Source organism: Mixophyes fleayi, chromosome 2, assembly GCF_038048845.1.
Source record: "Mixophyes fleayi isolate aMixFle1 chromosome 2, aMixFle1.hap1, whole genome shotgun sequence".
Lineage (NCBI taxonomy): Eukaryota > Metazoa > Chordata > Amphibia > Anura > Limnodynastidae > Mixophyes > Mixophyes fleayi.
In genome coordinates, this window is record NC_134403.1 from 186,827,963 (window position 1) to 186,845,243 (window position 17,281).

The 17,281-nt window shown below is 39.4% G+C and overlaps 1 protein-coding gene across 2 annotated transcripts in view; it reads right to left on the bottom strand.

Annotated features, from left to right (window-relative positions):
• LOC142138433 (ras GTPase-activating protein 4-like) overlaps positions 1-17,281 on the bottom strand; it is a 156,372-nt gene continuing 139,091 nt past the window's right edge. For both annotated transcript variants that reach the window (XM_075195106.1, XM_075195107.1), the window contains 9 exons: positions 12,187-12,379; positions 7,839-7,976; positions 7,426-7,570; positions 6,871-7,040; positions 5,418-5,555; positions 4,069-4,204; positions 1,420-1,540; positions 835-893; positions 1-389 (listed from right to left, as the gene is read on the bottom strand). In XM_075195106.1, coding sequence (XP_075051207.1) covers positions 259-389; positions 835-893; positions 1,420-1,540; positions 4,069-4,204; positions 5,418-5,555; positions 6,871-7,040; positions 7,426-7,570; positions 7,839-7,976; positions 12,187-12,379 — 1,231 coding nt within the window. In that variant the 3' untranslated portion in view covers positions 1-258. The remainder of the gene's footprint in view (positions 390-834; positions 894-1,419; positions 1,541-4,068; positions 4,205-5,417; positions 5,556-6,870; positions 7,041-7,425; positions 7,571-7,838; positions 7,977-12,186; positions 12,380-17,281) is intronic.

Here is a 17,281-nt window from a genome sequence, read left to right on the forward strand (position 1 = left end):
TTGTTTTTTTATTTTTATTGAAAAACCATAGAAAAAAAGAATGTAGGGTTTAGTTCCCTTTTACGTAAAAGTGGATGAGTTTTTATAAATTAGTAGGGACAAGACAATCTGCTTTAATGGTTTGGTTTTTTTGGTTAAATATTTTATTACTTGCAACTTAAGTATATTTTTGCAGCATAAGGTGCTATAGTCTACTTAAACATTTGCAGCAGAAGTACACTCAATATTGTCAGTATAATCTATTGTATATAATGCTATTTACATTTCCAGTAGGTATTGTTTCTCCTGTTCGGCTATACTTGGGGAATCAGACAGGAAAGACTCGTGAGCAGTTTTGAGTTCTTGGAGGATCTGAAAAAGTTGTGTAGCACTGTCTTTCTTTACAGGGTCTAAAATATAAAGATATGTTTTGATAAATGATGTAAAGTTACCACATAGTTATAGGGTCATGTAAAAAAGTAAGTATCCTCTGTTTCAAATGTCTTTTTACATATCAGGACATAATTAACAATCATCTAGTCCTCACCAAGTTCTAGAATAGGACAGATCTACTCTTGTGATAAATAACTGTCATTTATTTAACAAAATAGAAACCAACATGGCTTATTTTTCTTTTGTTGAATACATAATGACAAAGTACAGATTGTCATGGTTGATTTGTCACATGAAATTAACGCCAGAATGGGTTATGCACTGCAATTCATAGAATAGTAACAATACAAATAGACCTATGTTCTAGCTACCTGGTGAGTTGAGAAGCAATGACATGCTAATAAATAACAAATCAATAATACGTTAATTCTAATTTATTATTGTAAATGTGCTTAAACATACCTGTGCTTAATTGAGTCTTGCTGGTATTATCATAGTTTGTCAGTTCCAAGTATTTTTCCCTGTAGATACAATACTGCCATGTTTATTTAAATACTATTTATATCACCATATAGCTGTATTTTATCAAAACCTGCCACTTTATAGTTTTTCAATCACCTGCCAATGGTTTCTATGAAACTCTGTTATAAGCCCTGTCATTTAGCCATGTTGACAAGCTATAACAGGATTAAACTGAGATTACTGATACCTATGTTAACCATATCGACCATACGCCTTGTCCTTGTGTAAATCACGGTGAACATTGAACTCTGCTTGTTATATTTGGTACTTCACCGATTTACAAGAATGGACGTACTTAATTTTACATCGGTTCAAGTTTCATTCACCATTCAGTAAATGCACAGCACCAGACTTTGGGCACATAACTGAACGCCCGTAGAGAGAAAGAGGGAAGATACACACAACTAATGGACCTTTAGTGCCTGCAATTATAGAAAAGGTCTGCATGAATTTGGTAATCTTGTAAGACATTTAAATTTTTGTAAAGGTTGAATATACAGGTAAACAGCATAGTATATTTCTTACTTCATCAGTTCTCTCACTCCAATCAGATGTCTGAAAATGAGCTGAGCCTCCAGGTCAGGATTCAAGAGATCATTCCATTCCTGTAACGTGACTTCGTGTCGAGTTTTATCACAGCCAGCAACTGTTTCACAGAATGTTTGTAAAACACATAAGAATTTTATACTGTATGCTAAGACAAATTTATTTAATCAAAAAGGCTTTTGAATTGACTGGTATTTCCCACAGTTCCCAAGGGAACTTAGTTGTGTGTGTGTTTTTAAACCTATTTGTCTAATGTAAATATATAGGAATGGATCTATTAAAAAAACCAAACAAATCAGGAACCCAATGTTTCTCTTAATTCCCTCATAATTTCTTTATCTCCTTTCAGAGTTCTGTTAGTCTGACCAAGTTGTGATAATCCTCTCACAATACAATATCTTGGGGGCAAGGAAATGTGTAATATCATTGGGCAGAATATGACAGTTTGGGCAGTGGTCAAGTCTGTAAAAGATCAAAAATATGATATAGTGCAGGCAGCCGGGTAGAAAACATGAACACCTTAGTTTGCTTATAGCCTGCATAGAGGGATATCATAAAGCCTAGTCTAGCATATACATTCCTATGTGCTATGCACAATTAAGAAAGAATAATGTTTGAGGTTGCAGTCCTTTTAGCCTTGGCTTAATGAACAAATTGATATAAAATATGAATTGTACATCTATTTGTTCACTGAGCCCAGATTAATTCATTAAAAAAATGATGAAGCCTGGACAAATGCTTCCATGGTGAAATTGGACATGTCTGTCTACAAAGGCATCTCTACATAGTATCCACTCCAGGGTTTAGCAATTTTTAGGTAAACTTAGGTAGGATCAAAGCATCTGTGCAGTGATGGGGAAGAGGCGGTTCAAAGAGACTTTACTGGTGGTCTCCAGCTCTATTCCCTGTTATGACTTATTCTCTGCTTTATGAGTTAAAGCAGAGAATAAGACCAAATGTGATGGGAGCAGCCAGCTTGCACATCACGTGAGCTCTGTGCAACTCAGGGAGCCCATGTAGCAAATCTGGTCAGAGGAGGCAGTGGTGGGGGTGCACTGCAGTCTGCATCACATGGTCTTACTCTATGTACTCCAGACTGTGTGACAAAGTAAGTGGGAGGTCCAAGTAGCAAATGAGGGGCATATGGGGGCATTTGGTTGCAAGTGGAGTCTGAGGGTATGTGGGAGAATATTGGAGCAAGTATTTTGTCTCGGGGGCATGTGGGGGTGTTTTGGGATAAATTATGTGTGTGCGCGGAGGTCATAATAAGGCTGTTATTTATTACTGAGGTTAAGGGTAAAGTGCAGTCTTTTTGAAGGTTAGAGCCTCACATATTCCCTTGAAGTGTATCAGGTGGCCTATGACTGACCTAATGTATCTATCGTTCAGACCTTGATAGACATGAAGGGGGAGGAGATTATCTGATCAGGGTTAGGACAACCTAGCAGCACTAGAATGTTAACATACAGTATCACTAGCCACTTATGTGTGAGCAAGTTATAAGAATAGGCAGCCCAGGCATCTAAGCTTTAACAACAACACAGAGCTGATGTAAAGCTTCTGTCAAATTGGACCACTATATAAAACAGATTTCATATATGTAACTTGTTACTGTACTGTACATGAATGTGCACTGATTTTTTTTTTTTTGCTGTACATTTCGATCAGATGTATGCTTGATTCTAACTTGTAGTAGCTGTAACAATTCACCTGAATATGTGTTAGCGCTCTTACACACCAATGGTACATCATCTCTGAGCTGCATTTAACAGTTTGGAATAGTTCTTAAAATAGGGGTCAGTGATCACTAGAGAATACAAATGTACTCTTGTGACGTTTGATTGATCAATAATGCTTTTTCTATTTTAGGCCCATCAAGCATTCAGAAAAGACCCACTTTGTACTGACAGTGCATTTATTACTGGAATCATTTGTTGCCATTTGAAACAGCTGTTCCATCTGTGGCACAAATAGTTCTAGGACATATCAATCCCACCATCAAAGCACAAGTTGCCAGTCAAATATGTAGCACAATTTAAAATAAGAGGTAGACACTGTTATATTATGTGATTCTTTCTTAATGAAACGCATACATATCTATGCTCTGAAACATCATGGTCCAAGACATAGGGGAGGAAAAAAAATGATACAGGTTGATAATATTGTAAAGTGGGTAATACAGACTGGTAACAATTTATTTTTATCGGTTGCACTCAAATCTTCCCATGACATTTACCACTTGCAATAAATGAGTTATTTAGATAACCACTGTCACAAACCCCCTGATTGTGTTGACAACAGAAAACAGTCTCCCATATTACCTTGACAAATTATTATAAAGCATTAAACAAACAAGAAAAAAGGGTTGGAAGTAGACTTTATACTTATGTGTCTTTGTGTTTTCTAAGTATAGGACATGCGTGTTAAGTGTAGAGGAGTTTCTGTTTTAAGTATATTTGGTCCATTTTGTAGTGGGTCATCAAACTCCAAGAGCCAGCCCCTACAGGACGTACTTATAGCACGTACTTGTATGTACATGATACATTTAGCTGATCCTAGATCTACTTGATCATAATTATTTCACTACTTTTTGATGCAAGAAAGCAAATTGTTACATCCATGTAATACCTCCTTTGTCCTTTTGGTGGCAGCAGCTCCATTTCTCTCCTTTGAACACCCCAGGATGATAGGAACACAGCATATCAGTGTTGTTGACACAGACCTTTCGCAACGCTGACAGCCATTGATTCAGTTCATTAACACACTAAAATACAATCACATATTGAAAAGAAGGTTTTTGATGTTAGGATCTGTAAAATTTAGAAGCCTGTGTGCAGTACATTAACACACTTTTTAATACTGTTTTAACATCCTTTCTCTCCTGTAATGTCTTCCTTAATTACTCCCAATACTTGAGTTTTTATTGTATAGTTTTGTTTCTAGATAATCATATTGTTTTATCCTAGGAGTCACTAGGCAAAATAAATTTCATATCACACCATTACCATGGAAGTGGATAGTAAAATTTGTGAACATATAGCTGGATAGAATACCAGGTTAAGTTAAATATTTGTTCCTTGTCATAAAGGAAAGTAATATTGTATAAGGCTTCAATAACAACGTAACATACTGCTTACAATGCTGCAGATGTGATAATCATATAGAAAGATATCACGGAATCTTTCACCATCCATGGTCCTTTGCATAGACAACTGCTCTGCAAATGAGACCCACCTCCCAAGGAATTGATTGATCTCCCACATTTTCTGCCTTTCCCCTCAATGCTGCCAGAATGCCACCACAGGAGATCTGAGATGCAGTTCTGTTATGAGGTGCGTGCACGCAAGAACTAAAGGACCTCATTTACAAAGCACCTTAGTTTTTGCATTGGTAAGCCTAGATATTACATCAAGTGCGCTTCAAGGTGCACATGTATGCTCTGTCTCGGGAGACAACTGCGTCACCTAGTGTGCTTAGGTTTGTGGGGATGTTGAAAAATCTAAAGGCGTACTCAGGGCCGGTGCTAGGGTCCACGGCGCCCTAGGCATTTTTAAAAAAGCGGCGGATTATTAGATAAATCTGTCTTGTAAGTTCCCCATCTCTATTACGCAGGTTTTACAAGATCTCCACCCCTGTATTCTAGTCCACTCTGAATCGCCTAGGTCACCTCCTATCTCCCATTTGGTTCTAGGATGTCAAGGACTGGAGTTGGGAACCACTGCTGTAAATGATAAACTCACACTAAGCAATGACTGGGGCCCTCTTGCTAGTTGCTTCTATAATGCAATACACAAATTTATCACTGTAAGAAATATATTAAACAATTATCATAGCAGTAATAACTACACTAATGAATACAAGTTGGTTCATGCCATTCAATTACATTAGAAACATTTTTGACTAGTTTGGTAGTTATTAACACACTATATGGGTACAGTCCTCTCATTTGGTTTCCTTAATAATAATGTTAACATTACCTTACACTGCAAATATAATGCCTCCAGACTGGCAGATTCATCTGTGTAAATAATTTGCATTACATTAGAATTGCCAAAACTTTTCTCTTCCACCTTCTCCAATGCCCGGATCCTCGACAGAGGTATAAAGGAACTTTTCTGCAACATACCAGAACCACATACAAATTACAAACTGCATTCTGGGTACTGCTTGGGATCCTGTACATTTTCCAGACTATGATTTCTATTTTTTTTTATATCCATACTGTTCATATTTTACATTTTTACACAACACCTGGAGAGCCACAGGTTGACCAGGCCTGGTGTACTCAATGCAGAAGTGACTACATAGTACTGGTGAACAGAATCATTATCATCAAGTATATTTGCACCAGCATTGTAGCATACCTTACACAACAAGCACACTGAAATATGTGACTATGTTTTATTTAAAGCCCCCAAACCTTTTAGAATCCTGTATGTAGTAAATATTATTGTACGTATACAGAAGCCCGACCTTTTAATACTGCTCCCCTCCTAACACTACAAGGTGCTTTACAATGCATAACTTCTACTGACATCAGTGTGCCACAACAGTTATTATGAGAAGGCCTTAGGGCTCAAACCCAAGGGCAGGCTGGTTTTTTAAACACTCTGGCATTAACTTAATTAAATGAATAAGAACTCCATAGTGAAAACAATTCCCCAGGGAATAATATGTTGAATATTTCAGACAATTACAAGGTGTTAAAAAAAAATATTCACAGCCACCAGATATGCTGTAGTGTAAATGATTGCTTCGACTAATTAAAGCAAATGTCTGATTGGAAGAGAATCTGTGATGTTTACACAATTTTAGAAGACAATTTATTATTTGTAGTCTAATTATATATGTGTATTTTAGGGATCTATATATGAAGGCATGAGTGAAATCCTTGTATGAAATGAATCAACATACAATGTAAATTTGGTTTCTAATTGGACATTTTTCATTAATGGACTGTGTGGAGTAAAAACCTACCTATTATGCAACTCAGCCTTATACATATACTAGTTACTTTAGTTAAATTATATGTGGGTTAAGCATATACTATATAGCATCTAATGCATGTCAGTGGAAAAACTCTACCATACTTTCCAATGTGACCCATTTCACTTACTACAAAATGCTTTGCTCCAGTTCCTTCCACTTATGTTTCTATGACAGAAAACTGCTGCATTTGTTAACGATATGAAAAGAGTCTATTTTAACATTCCACGAATTCATTCATCACAGGCTTTTTCAATATGTGGATAAGTGGAAAGAACAGAGCAAAGCATTGTATGCTGGACGAGGTAGGAAGTAATGGATGGTATAATACTACTAGGCTGACACTTTCTCATGACAGAAAGGTACATTTCCATAGCTTACAAAAAGAAATAATGATAAATAGATTTAATAAAAAAAAGCTCAGATATTCACACTTTTTTTTACCTTGGAAAACTGAGTCTTTGCAAAACTCAAGGCATCAATAGTTAATGAGAGGAAGAGCTTTTTGAAAGACGAAGTCAACAGGTATCCTTTGCATTTTGTTTTGTAGACCATTAATTGACCTTCTTTGACTGTGAGACTCTGTAGATTTAGTGCTTTCTGTAGGTCTAGTTCTGTAAGAGACATTATTAGAACAAATACTGTATATTCATAGTATCAAAAACTTAAACTGTGCTCTTCATCTGAATTTGCCGGTGATACAGCAAACTTAGGGGTTTAATTGGGTTCAAACTCCAAAGGGGAAAACAACTCGCACAAGTGGTCATTTGTTCCCATACTCTGGGAGCACAGATGCCAAATTTGCAATCATTCAGGAGTGCACTCCTGAAACTTAAGCTTTCTTTTTATAAATCAGAGCTATGATGCCGTAACTTAACACCCATAAGAGGCTAGTTTGTTGGGGATGTCTGTGAGATCTGTTCTAAGCTACTATCAGTGATTGGGAAATAAGAATCAGATTGCAGTAAAGGGACCTCAGGACCACTATTTGATTAATACCTTCCTTCTCTTCAATATCGATAAGTTTGATAATAAACTCCTTCAACTGAGAAACTCCTTGTTGAATCGTTGGTTGCAGTGGAGCCATCCAGGATTCCTTTGCTCTGCTAGCTGGAGCATCCATGTTACCGACATTCTGTACAGCCTATAATTAAAATATATTTACACAGTTTGAACTGGCATCTATACAACCACACAAGTTAGAAACAAACTTGAAAGCATCTCAAACACCATCATTAATGTAAAATCAGCTTTACATGTTGTGATACACCCTACCCAAGTTCTCAAATGTTCTGAGAATCAGGTTTTAAAATAAGACGCTTCATATTACACATATGTTTGTATGCCAAAGTCTTCCTTATACATTGTTTTTTACCACTTGTGCAATCCACGCGTACAAAAAGCTTTGATACCTTAGCTAAGAGGAGCAATGTCCGGCTTGTGCGAGCATCCGCATGCTTCTCTCTAAGATGGAAGAGCTTAGGCGACATGATTGCAGGGGAGAAAAAACGAAGACACAAGAAACTGGTCACCGCAATGAACTTCACGTTCTGGAAAGAAGAAACCCAGAATAAACACAGACTGTTAACTGTAGTAACAACATTTGTGTATTTTACATAGGGTAGAATGCAACCTATCCCTTCACTGCTATTAACATCACTGAGTTGTTTAATGACCAATATTTATGAGGCATTGATTCCTAGTGAACTGATGCGCTCCAGTCTTATGAATATTGGTTCAGAAAGGCTACAAAATTGCTGCCCTTATTGTGTGGAGGCAACATATGCTCTTTCAGAAAATGCTTATTTAGTGCACATAATCAACTGATATTTATTAAAGATAGAGCCTGTGGGGTTGAAGGTCAAATCATCTACTGTATGAAAATAAATGACAATACTGTTACGTTCAACATTCATGATTTTTATTTTTTTTACAATACCCTATAAAAACATTTTTGATAGATTTCAGTAAGTTTCAGACTTTTGTAATTGCTATAGCTGCTTGTCATAGCCCCAATTATTTTACTGAGTGAAATGCAGAGCTGTTACAAGCCGTGGCGCTGCCCCTAGCCGCCACAACTCACCCTGCCCGATTAGTGCGTCCTGGCCGTCTCCATGACGATCGGGATGTTGGCTGTTGCTAAGGCAACGGTCGGACGCTCTTATCTTTATCACCGGCATTTGGAATAGTTGGACACGTACGCAATTACCACCAGCTGCCAGGGTCTTATTACTGGGTTGGGCCTCAGGGTTTTTTTGTGATTGGCTGATCCATCTATTTAAGGTAGGGAGGGCTTAGCCTCCCTGCCGATTATAGCATCCTGTTCCTGTTAGCTTGCCTGCTCCTGTCAGTTTGCTTAAGGCTTCGGATTGATTCACTGTGTATTACCCGCTGCTGATTCATGGACTTGATTGTTTGCTTGTTACCTGGACTACCTTTGATTGCTGCCAGCCCTGACCACTTGCCTGTAACTGACCACGTTACCTGTTTCCGACCCTAGACCTCGGCCTGTCCCTAACCTCACTTTGCTTGTCATCACCCGCTGTCCCGTGCTGCGCTACATTCAAAAGGTTGTACTTTGCTGAGTATAAGACCTGGGGGCATCCGAGTACCTGTGAGTGCAACGAGCTCTACGGGAAAGGTGGCTGCTATAGGTGAAGACCTCTAGATCCTGTTCTACAAGTTCATGATAGTAGCTGTTAGCCTTAACATTATAACCAGCTAGAGAAGAAATTGGAAGAACTCACTTTCATAGATGAAAGCGGGATGAATCCTTCTCCAGCCCAGGTTCTGGCTGGTCAGATTCAAACCTTATCTCAGATGGTTCAAGGTCTGTTGCACCGTTTGTCTGCACAAGAAGAGCCTCTAGAACCTCGCAAGTCCAGCAGGCTTCCTCAGGCCCCGCAATGGAGCCCAAATTGAATTTACCTGACTGTTTCTCTGGTGATAGAGCCTTATTTCGCAACTTTAAAGAAAGTTGTAAGCTCTGTTTTCGTCTAAGACCATGTACTTCAGGTTTTGAGCAGCAAAGATTCTGCATCATAGTCTCTCTGCTCCAAGGAGACCCTCAGTCCTGGGCGTTCAGTCTTCCTCCTACGAATCACTCTCTGCAATCAGTTCACGCTTTCTTTAATGCCTTGGGACTGCTTCAAGATTTAATTAATGATATTCTGCAGGAATTCCTAGGCAAATTTGTTGTAGTCTACTTGGATGATATCTTAATCTATTAGCAGTCTTTGGCTCTGCACCACTAGCATGTCTGTGAAATGCACCTTAAACTTCGCTAGCACCACCTGTATGCTAAGCTCAAAAAATGTGAATTTGAAGCCACTCATGTTGCCTTCTTAGGTATACGTCATCTCTCCCAGCAGGTTCTCAATGGATCCCGATAAGGTGCGAGCAGTCCAAGATTGGGTACTTCCCACTAACTTGAAAGCTATTCAGAGATTTCTTGGCTTTGCCAATTATTATCAGAGGTTCATCCGTTCATTCCCAGTACTTGTGGCACCTATTACTGCTCTTACGCGTAAAAGCTATATACAGATACAGTGAATTGGTCACCGGCCGCTTTAGCATCTTTTTCAACCCTTAAAGATGCCTTTACATCTGCTCCTGTCCTCAGGCATCCAAACCCAGAACTTTCATTTATAGTTGAAGTGGATGCTTCAGATGTGGGGGCTGGTGCTATTCTTTCTCATGGGGATACTCGGAACCAAAGGCTGCATATTTCTCTCAAAATTTCTCTGCCGCAGAGATTAATTATGATGTGGACAACTCCAAGTTATTAGCCATCAAATGTGCTCTGGAAGAGTGGCGACACTGGTTGGAGGGAGCTACCCATCAAAATCACCATTTTCACAGATCATAAAAATCTTAAGTACATTCAGGCCGCCAAGACCTTGAATTCTAGGCAAGCCCGATAGACCCTCTGTTTTACTCGTTTCAAGTTTATAATTAATTTTTGACCAGACTCTAAGAACCTCAAGGACGATGCACTGTCACAAAGCTTCATGTTCTGTCATGTTCCACCTCCAGATCTTCGGCCCATCATTCCGTTCTCTTTGATTCATGCTGGTTTGAAGAAAGACCTTGGAATTACACTTCATCAATTTCAAAGAACTGCCCCTGCTGAGACTCCTACTGACAGGCTGTTCGTTACAGTTCATCTTAGGAAATCAGTACTCTCAGAATGCCATGAAAGCAAATTTCCTGGGAAATTTAGGAATATCTAAGACCATTGAAGAAGCCGCCCTTAGGGCCAGTTGATGTCCTTGTCTACCCCAGCTAGACCATGAACACATCTCTCGATGAATTTCATTGTTGATCTTCCATGGTCTTCTGGTCACAATACCATATGGGTGGTCGTGGATTGCTTCAGTAAGATGGCTCACTTTGTACCGTTACCTAAACTACCTGATGCACAAACTCTTACCTCGTTGTTCAACATATTTAGGTCTTCCTGAGGACATCTCTCTGACTGAGGCTCCCAATTTGTCGTCCACTTTTGGAGATCTTTCTGCAGCCTGCTGGGAATGAAGGTTAGCTTATCATCCACTTACGATCTGCACTCCAATGACCAGATGGAGAGAACTAATCAGGCCCTGGAACAGTTCCTTTGCTTGTATATTTCTAAATTCCATGATAACTGGTCCTCTCTTCTCCCGTGGGTGATATTGCCTATAACAATTCTTATCATTCCTCAACCCACATATCTCTGTTTTTCTGCAATCTTAGTTTCTATCCCAGGGCGAATTCTCTTTCTTCTGTAACATTTATTGGTGTTTCTGGAGCTTCTGCTACTGCCTCATGGCTCAAAGTTATCTGGAAGAAAGTCCACTTCAGATCTAAGTCCTTGTTGGATTGTCATCGTAGAGCTTGCTTCTTTAGAGTCGGTGATAAAGTTTGGCTCTCCACCTGGAATACCAAGCTCAAGAAGCCCTGTAGGAAACTATGACCCAAGTTTATTGGACTATTTAATATTATCAAGAAGATCAATCCCATGGCTTTCAGACTTAAATTGCCTCCATCTTTTAAAATCCCGAACACATTCCATTGTTCTCTATTGAAACCTGTTGTCTTTTCTAATAAGTTTAATTTTCACAGACCACACAGACCGCGGCCAGTCAATGTAGACGGATACCACGAGTTCATTGTAAAGAAGATTTTGGATTCCAAGAAACTTCAGGGGCAGATTCATTTCCTTGTACACTGGAAAAGCTACAGCTCGGAAGAACGATCTTGGGTCCCGCAGAGACGCCTCCACGTTGACAAGCTCCTCAAGGAGTTCTTTAGAAAGTTTCCTGGGAAACTTGGATGTTGGGGGTGCCTCTACGGGAAAGGCGGCTGCTATAGATGAAGACCTCCACATCCTGTTCTACAAGCTCATGATAGTAGCCATTAGCCTTAACGAGTGCTATACAAGGCTTGGATAGATCTAACCTACGAAAATATTGAGACATGGCATCCTCATATGATATATGGAAATACAGAGCAGGTCACTGTTACTGGTTCAAATCTTGAGAGGTTTGCTCATCACTATTTTTTATCCTTCATTTCCATAATATTATGTTAAATGTCACAACATTCTCTGGATGTATGATTGGTTATAATATTTCTCCTTTCTCTTCTTCTTCAACAGCAAGAAAATGCAACTGATTTGTTAAAAGTAATGGTTTTCTAAATAAACAGGAGAGCTCATTCTATTGGAATATTCTACTTGCATGAAACACCAGAACAATAAAGTATTGTTTTTTTTCATACCGTGTGTTTATTTTCAGGAAAGCGCTCTTCTACCCGCTTGTAGAGTTGCCGGAAAGTAGCCCTTATTGTGGCAGGGCATATCTTCACTGACCTGGCTATTGCTATAAGGAGGTCGGTCAGATATGATTGGAGATGCTGAGCACTCTGAAGGATTAATTCACTCTCAGTCTGGATCCGATGTAATCCTGAGCACCTAAGAAGGGAAATTTTAGGTGAGAATAATGCTCATAATAAATGTGATAGAACATTGTTTTGTAGACTTTTTATATAGTAACAAAATCCTCTAGCATGTCATTTGTTTAAGAGACACAACATTTTTAATTCAGACCAGTCAGTCGGTCAGTATTTAAAATAATATATCTTCAATATACATTTATCAGGGGCACACAAAGATAGAAATCCTCAACCAGCTTAAGTTGCCCAGGCTGCCATTAAGTGTCTGGGCATGCTGGTGCTTGTAGTAATACAGGCACCAGCATATTCATGGCTGCCTGGGCATGCTGACACTTGGGGAACCACAAGTGTTGACATGCACTGGCACATAGGACCTGCTGGTACCTGTAGTATATCAAGGAAAAATGTAAATAAAACACACACAAGTGTTAAAATTATTTAACTGAAATAAAAACACCCTTACAGTACCCTCATACACACTCTTTATTGCTCACCTACATCCAGAGACTTCATCTGTAATAAATCCAGGGATCCTTGGCTAGGCACAATAAAAAAAACCCTCATACGTGACGCAATACTGGCTTCTATGAGGTTTCGGCACAAATGAGCTCTTACGGCAGTTCAGTCATATTTATAACATGGGGAATTCCCATGGCTTGAACTCAAGCCATGAGTTCAAGCCATGGGAAATCCCCATGTTATATAAGACTGCATGCCAGTACACACACTTTACGCATAGCCAGTGAGAAATAGCATGAGATGACATGTCATAACAAACAGTCAAAGCCTTCTCCATAACCAGTGTCGGACTGGGGCTTGAAGGGCCCACCGGGGGAATGCAGTGATAGGGGCCCACTACATTGGGGTGTGGCCAACTATAAGAGTGAGTGTGGCCAGTCAAGGGGGTGTGGTCAGCCCATGGAGGGCAACATATAGCACAATAGTGTGGTCCTTAAAGAACAAAATGACATAACTAAGGGAACAATTAAGCGCAATAAAAAATTATAACATAGGGTAAAATACACAAATACCAATAAATCAATCTTTAAAAAGGCAGCATATGGAGGCTACGCAAATGTACTCAAACAAACAAGAGGAGTATTAATTGAGGTCCAAAGCCTCCAGCCGTGTGTGTAGATTCGGATAATATTATAATGCAATCAAATGCACAGATCATCCATGCACAAATCATCCATATGAATGTCGTGGAAATCAGAGGATATTGTCCGTATAAATGTTAAATCCAAACAATCCAAAGTATGTCCGTGTATAGGATGTTGCCATTAACATAAATAACACTTTCCAGATGGCAATACTTGCTTTTTGTTGACAAACGCTAATATCTCCTGCTGATGTCCATATAGCGATGAAGTGCCGCGCGGCAGTCGGATTTTGGTGCGTATCAGCTTGGACCGCACAATTCCACTTCCGGATTGTAGTCAGGTGTCTCTGCGGTGATAGGAGGCAAGAAGCTTGTTAAGGGGCGTGTTCCCAACGCGATTGGAACTTTCTCAAGTGGTCAGAGAGCTGGGCTCTCTGCACCTGCGCCGTAGTGTCTTTGTGATGGAAGTGACCACGCTGCCGTCGCCTCCGACATCTGAACTACGGTGTTCCCCGTAAGCTCCGCCTTAACATGGGAGGGGGCGGAGCTTCAACCCCGCCGGGCCTACCGGTGGATAGTCTGGCTGCCCGGCAGGCCAGTCCTGGGCTGTCCATAACCAATACAGGAATGAGGTACAGTTAATGTAAGTGGTAAAGGTCAGTCCTGTTTGCCAGCAACTGACTGTCTTAAGATTTCTACATAGATTAATTCATTTTTCATGCTTCCACATTCCACTATCTCTATTCATTCCAGACATACCACACCACTTGTAGTCTCACCAAAATGCCTATGCCAATGGCTTTAATAATTAGTGAACACTACAACCTCGGCTGTCATAGCACAAAAATAGGGTTGTAACATATTTCTTACCTCCCCTTTTTCCCTATAACTATGATAGGTGTATCCTTTTATATTTCCTGCCAGACTACAGAGTTAAGATACTAAACAATCACTGCAAAAAATATTATTTTGTTTAGGCATCTATTAAGAGGGTAAGCCTGTCTCATGCTACTAAAATTATTGCTCTTGTATTACATGTTCCCTCCTATAATTAATTTATATATATTTTTTATCTTCCTGAATAGGTTCCTTCCATTTTAAAGATTCATTTGAAATGCCTTAGTTTTGACTCAAGATGGATTTAGACAATCTGTTACATTTCTTAACTGGATATATTTAACATTGGACTACCTCTGTATGCATTCCCTGATGAAGTCCTAATTGAGACAAAATGCATTGAGCATGGTTGAGAGTGGTGCTTTTATGAGACATTGGCTTGGATTCAGTTAGTGTACTACTAACATTGTCAAGTCACATTCTCCACACTATGTGCTATCATGGGGCATCAGTATAAACACTTGTTATGCCTGACATATGTCTGGCACCAATGCTGGACGCATCTTTAGATGTGTCTGACTCAGCACATGCATCTAAATAAACATTTCTAAGTACAACTCTTTCCTAAGTGCGGTTTGAGCGCATATGAGCTCAAATGTGTCTTGGTAACAATTTAAGACAATAAAGACAAACAGTTGCAAAAGAAAAGTTAAGTTTAATGGAGGATTTACACCATGTTCTCCATATTATTCAACATAAATATACCACTCAACTTGTAGCTAGATGCCAAAAGTCTGCTAAATGAGTTAAAAAGCTCAAATAATGACCCCCCCCCCCACGCCCCCAAAGGAAGATTATTGGGAAACTATCAGGACAATGGTGACCTCTAGCTCGATTTCCACTATGATTAAAAAGAATGCCTATACAGTATATTTTAGATGACACTTCACTTCTGACAAGCTTGCTAAAATATACCCTGATGCCTCCTCTTCCTGATGGCAGAGCAGTGGACAAACAGAAACGTTCATAAATATATGGTCCCACCTAAAGATATCCTTCATCTAGGTCAAAATCAGGACTCTACTCTCCTCGCTCCCCCAATACTCTGCCCAGAAAGACCCATGGTGTTTTCTTATTTGCTATCCCCTCCAATAGGCTGTTTTAACAGCAGGACTTACCTTCTTTGTGCTGCAGATCTAGCAATGCCTTTTCTCAATCATACCCGCTGTACACAGCAGGCACACAGCTCTTCTGGGTTAATATGACCCATTTAATTTGACCACTGCTGCAGAGACAGTCTTTTCAAATCAGGAACACTATTTAAACTTGCTCTGAACACTGTCAGTGTCAAAGCAGCAGGTTTTCTTACCTATACCTGATTTTCTTACTTGAACTCCTGATTGATATTGCTTGACCACCTGTGTAGCAGGCCCCAGATTGACAACCTTCCCTTCTGGCTGTTCATTTTCTTAGGATAACCATTCTCCATCACGCCAGTAAGCAGTTCAGAAGACCTCGACCTGTGAGCTTCCAGCAGCAAAGCAGGCAGTTTCTGGTGAAAACTAGAGTGCTTGTTAGACTCTGCATCTCTGTTCTGCTAGTGAAAATTGTAGCTGACAATCGGAATCCACCATATAGCAAAACTGTCTTCCCAAATCCTTGAGGCTGCTCGATGCCTTATTGCCAAATTATGGAAACAGGAAGAACTACCCGCATCTCCTCACTTGAATCCTACATTTGGTTCATTGCTTGGTTGGAAGAGATTACTTAGCACCTGCATGATAAAGGAGATAAATTCTGCCAAATCTGGGCGCCCTGTTTATACATATAGCTTAACCCTCTCCCACTCTCAATCTGACCCTTGAATAATATCTCCAACCATTCAATTCGAACATACACTAAGTTATGACGCCATCCCTGCCACTACGTCTGAAATCTTCACTAAGTGACTCTCCACATGACGATCGCCCTTCCCCCAACTTTTTTTCTTGTCTCTCCCCCTCCTTAAATATATAAAACTTGCATTATTACATATCTTAGCCTGTTTTCCTGGTTAATTGTTACATCCAATCTCATCTTCAATGTGATTACATTTTGTATTTTTTTCCATATGTTTTTCACTTATATTTGTAGTTCATGATGTCCAAATAAAAAGTATTAAAAAAAAAATTAAATTGCAAAACACAGCATAAGATCTAGCTTTTACCCCAATGACCATACCATGGTATCTTATTCTGAAAATACATATAGAGTATCTCTGTAAACTAGGCAACTCCAATGCAATACCTCCAGGACAGTGCCAAACAGAAGAGGTCGGAGAAACAGCACTCTTCACATCGTAGGGAAATGATTTGTGATAATGCAGAAGAGTTATGATGTCTGGCCAAGAGACGTTTTATGTGCAAATGCGCATGCTTTGTCAGGGTACATAGGATGAAAACACTCATTCCTTCCTATTATAGGAACTACTAATTGCAAGTACATGCACTTCAATTGAGAGATTAATATTAAATAATTGACCACAAAAACATATGCTTAAATTTAATATTAGTACCTAGTGCAAAAGAGTTGCTAGCTCATTTTTCTCATAAAACCCCAAGGGACCTTATGCTGAGAGGTGAGAAATCAATTTAGCCTACTGCTGTAAAAGAATGTTGCCGTGATTGCCACCTTTGCTGGGAAGCAGAACATATCCCAAATCAGCAAAGTTAAGTAGCTTGGAATCGCTGTTATAAACCTCTCTACAATGTATGATGTATATAGGGTCTCCTATACTATCTACACTGATATACACTGAACATATTTCATTTACTTGGTTTTGCATGTTCATCATCATTACATTTATTTATATAGCGCCACTAATTCCGCAGTGCTGTACAGAGAACTCATTCACATCAATCCCTGCTCCATTGGAGCTTACAGTCTAAATTCCCTAATATAGACACACACTCACACACAGACACAGACAGACAGACAGAGAGG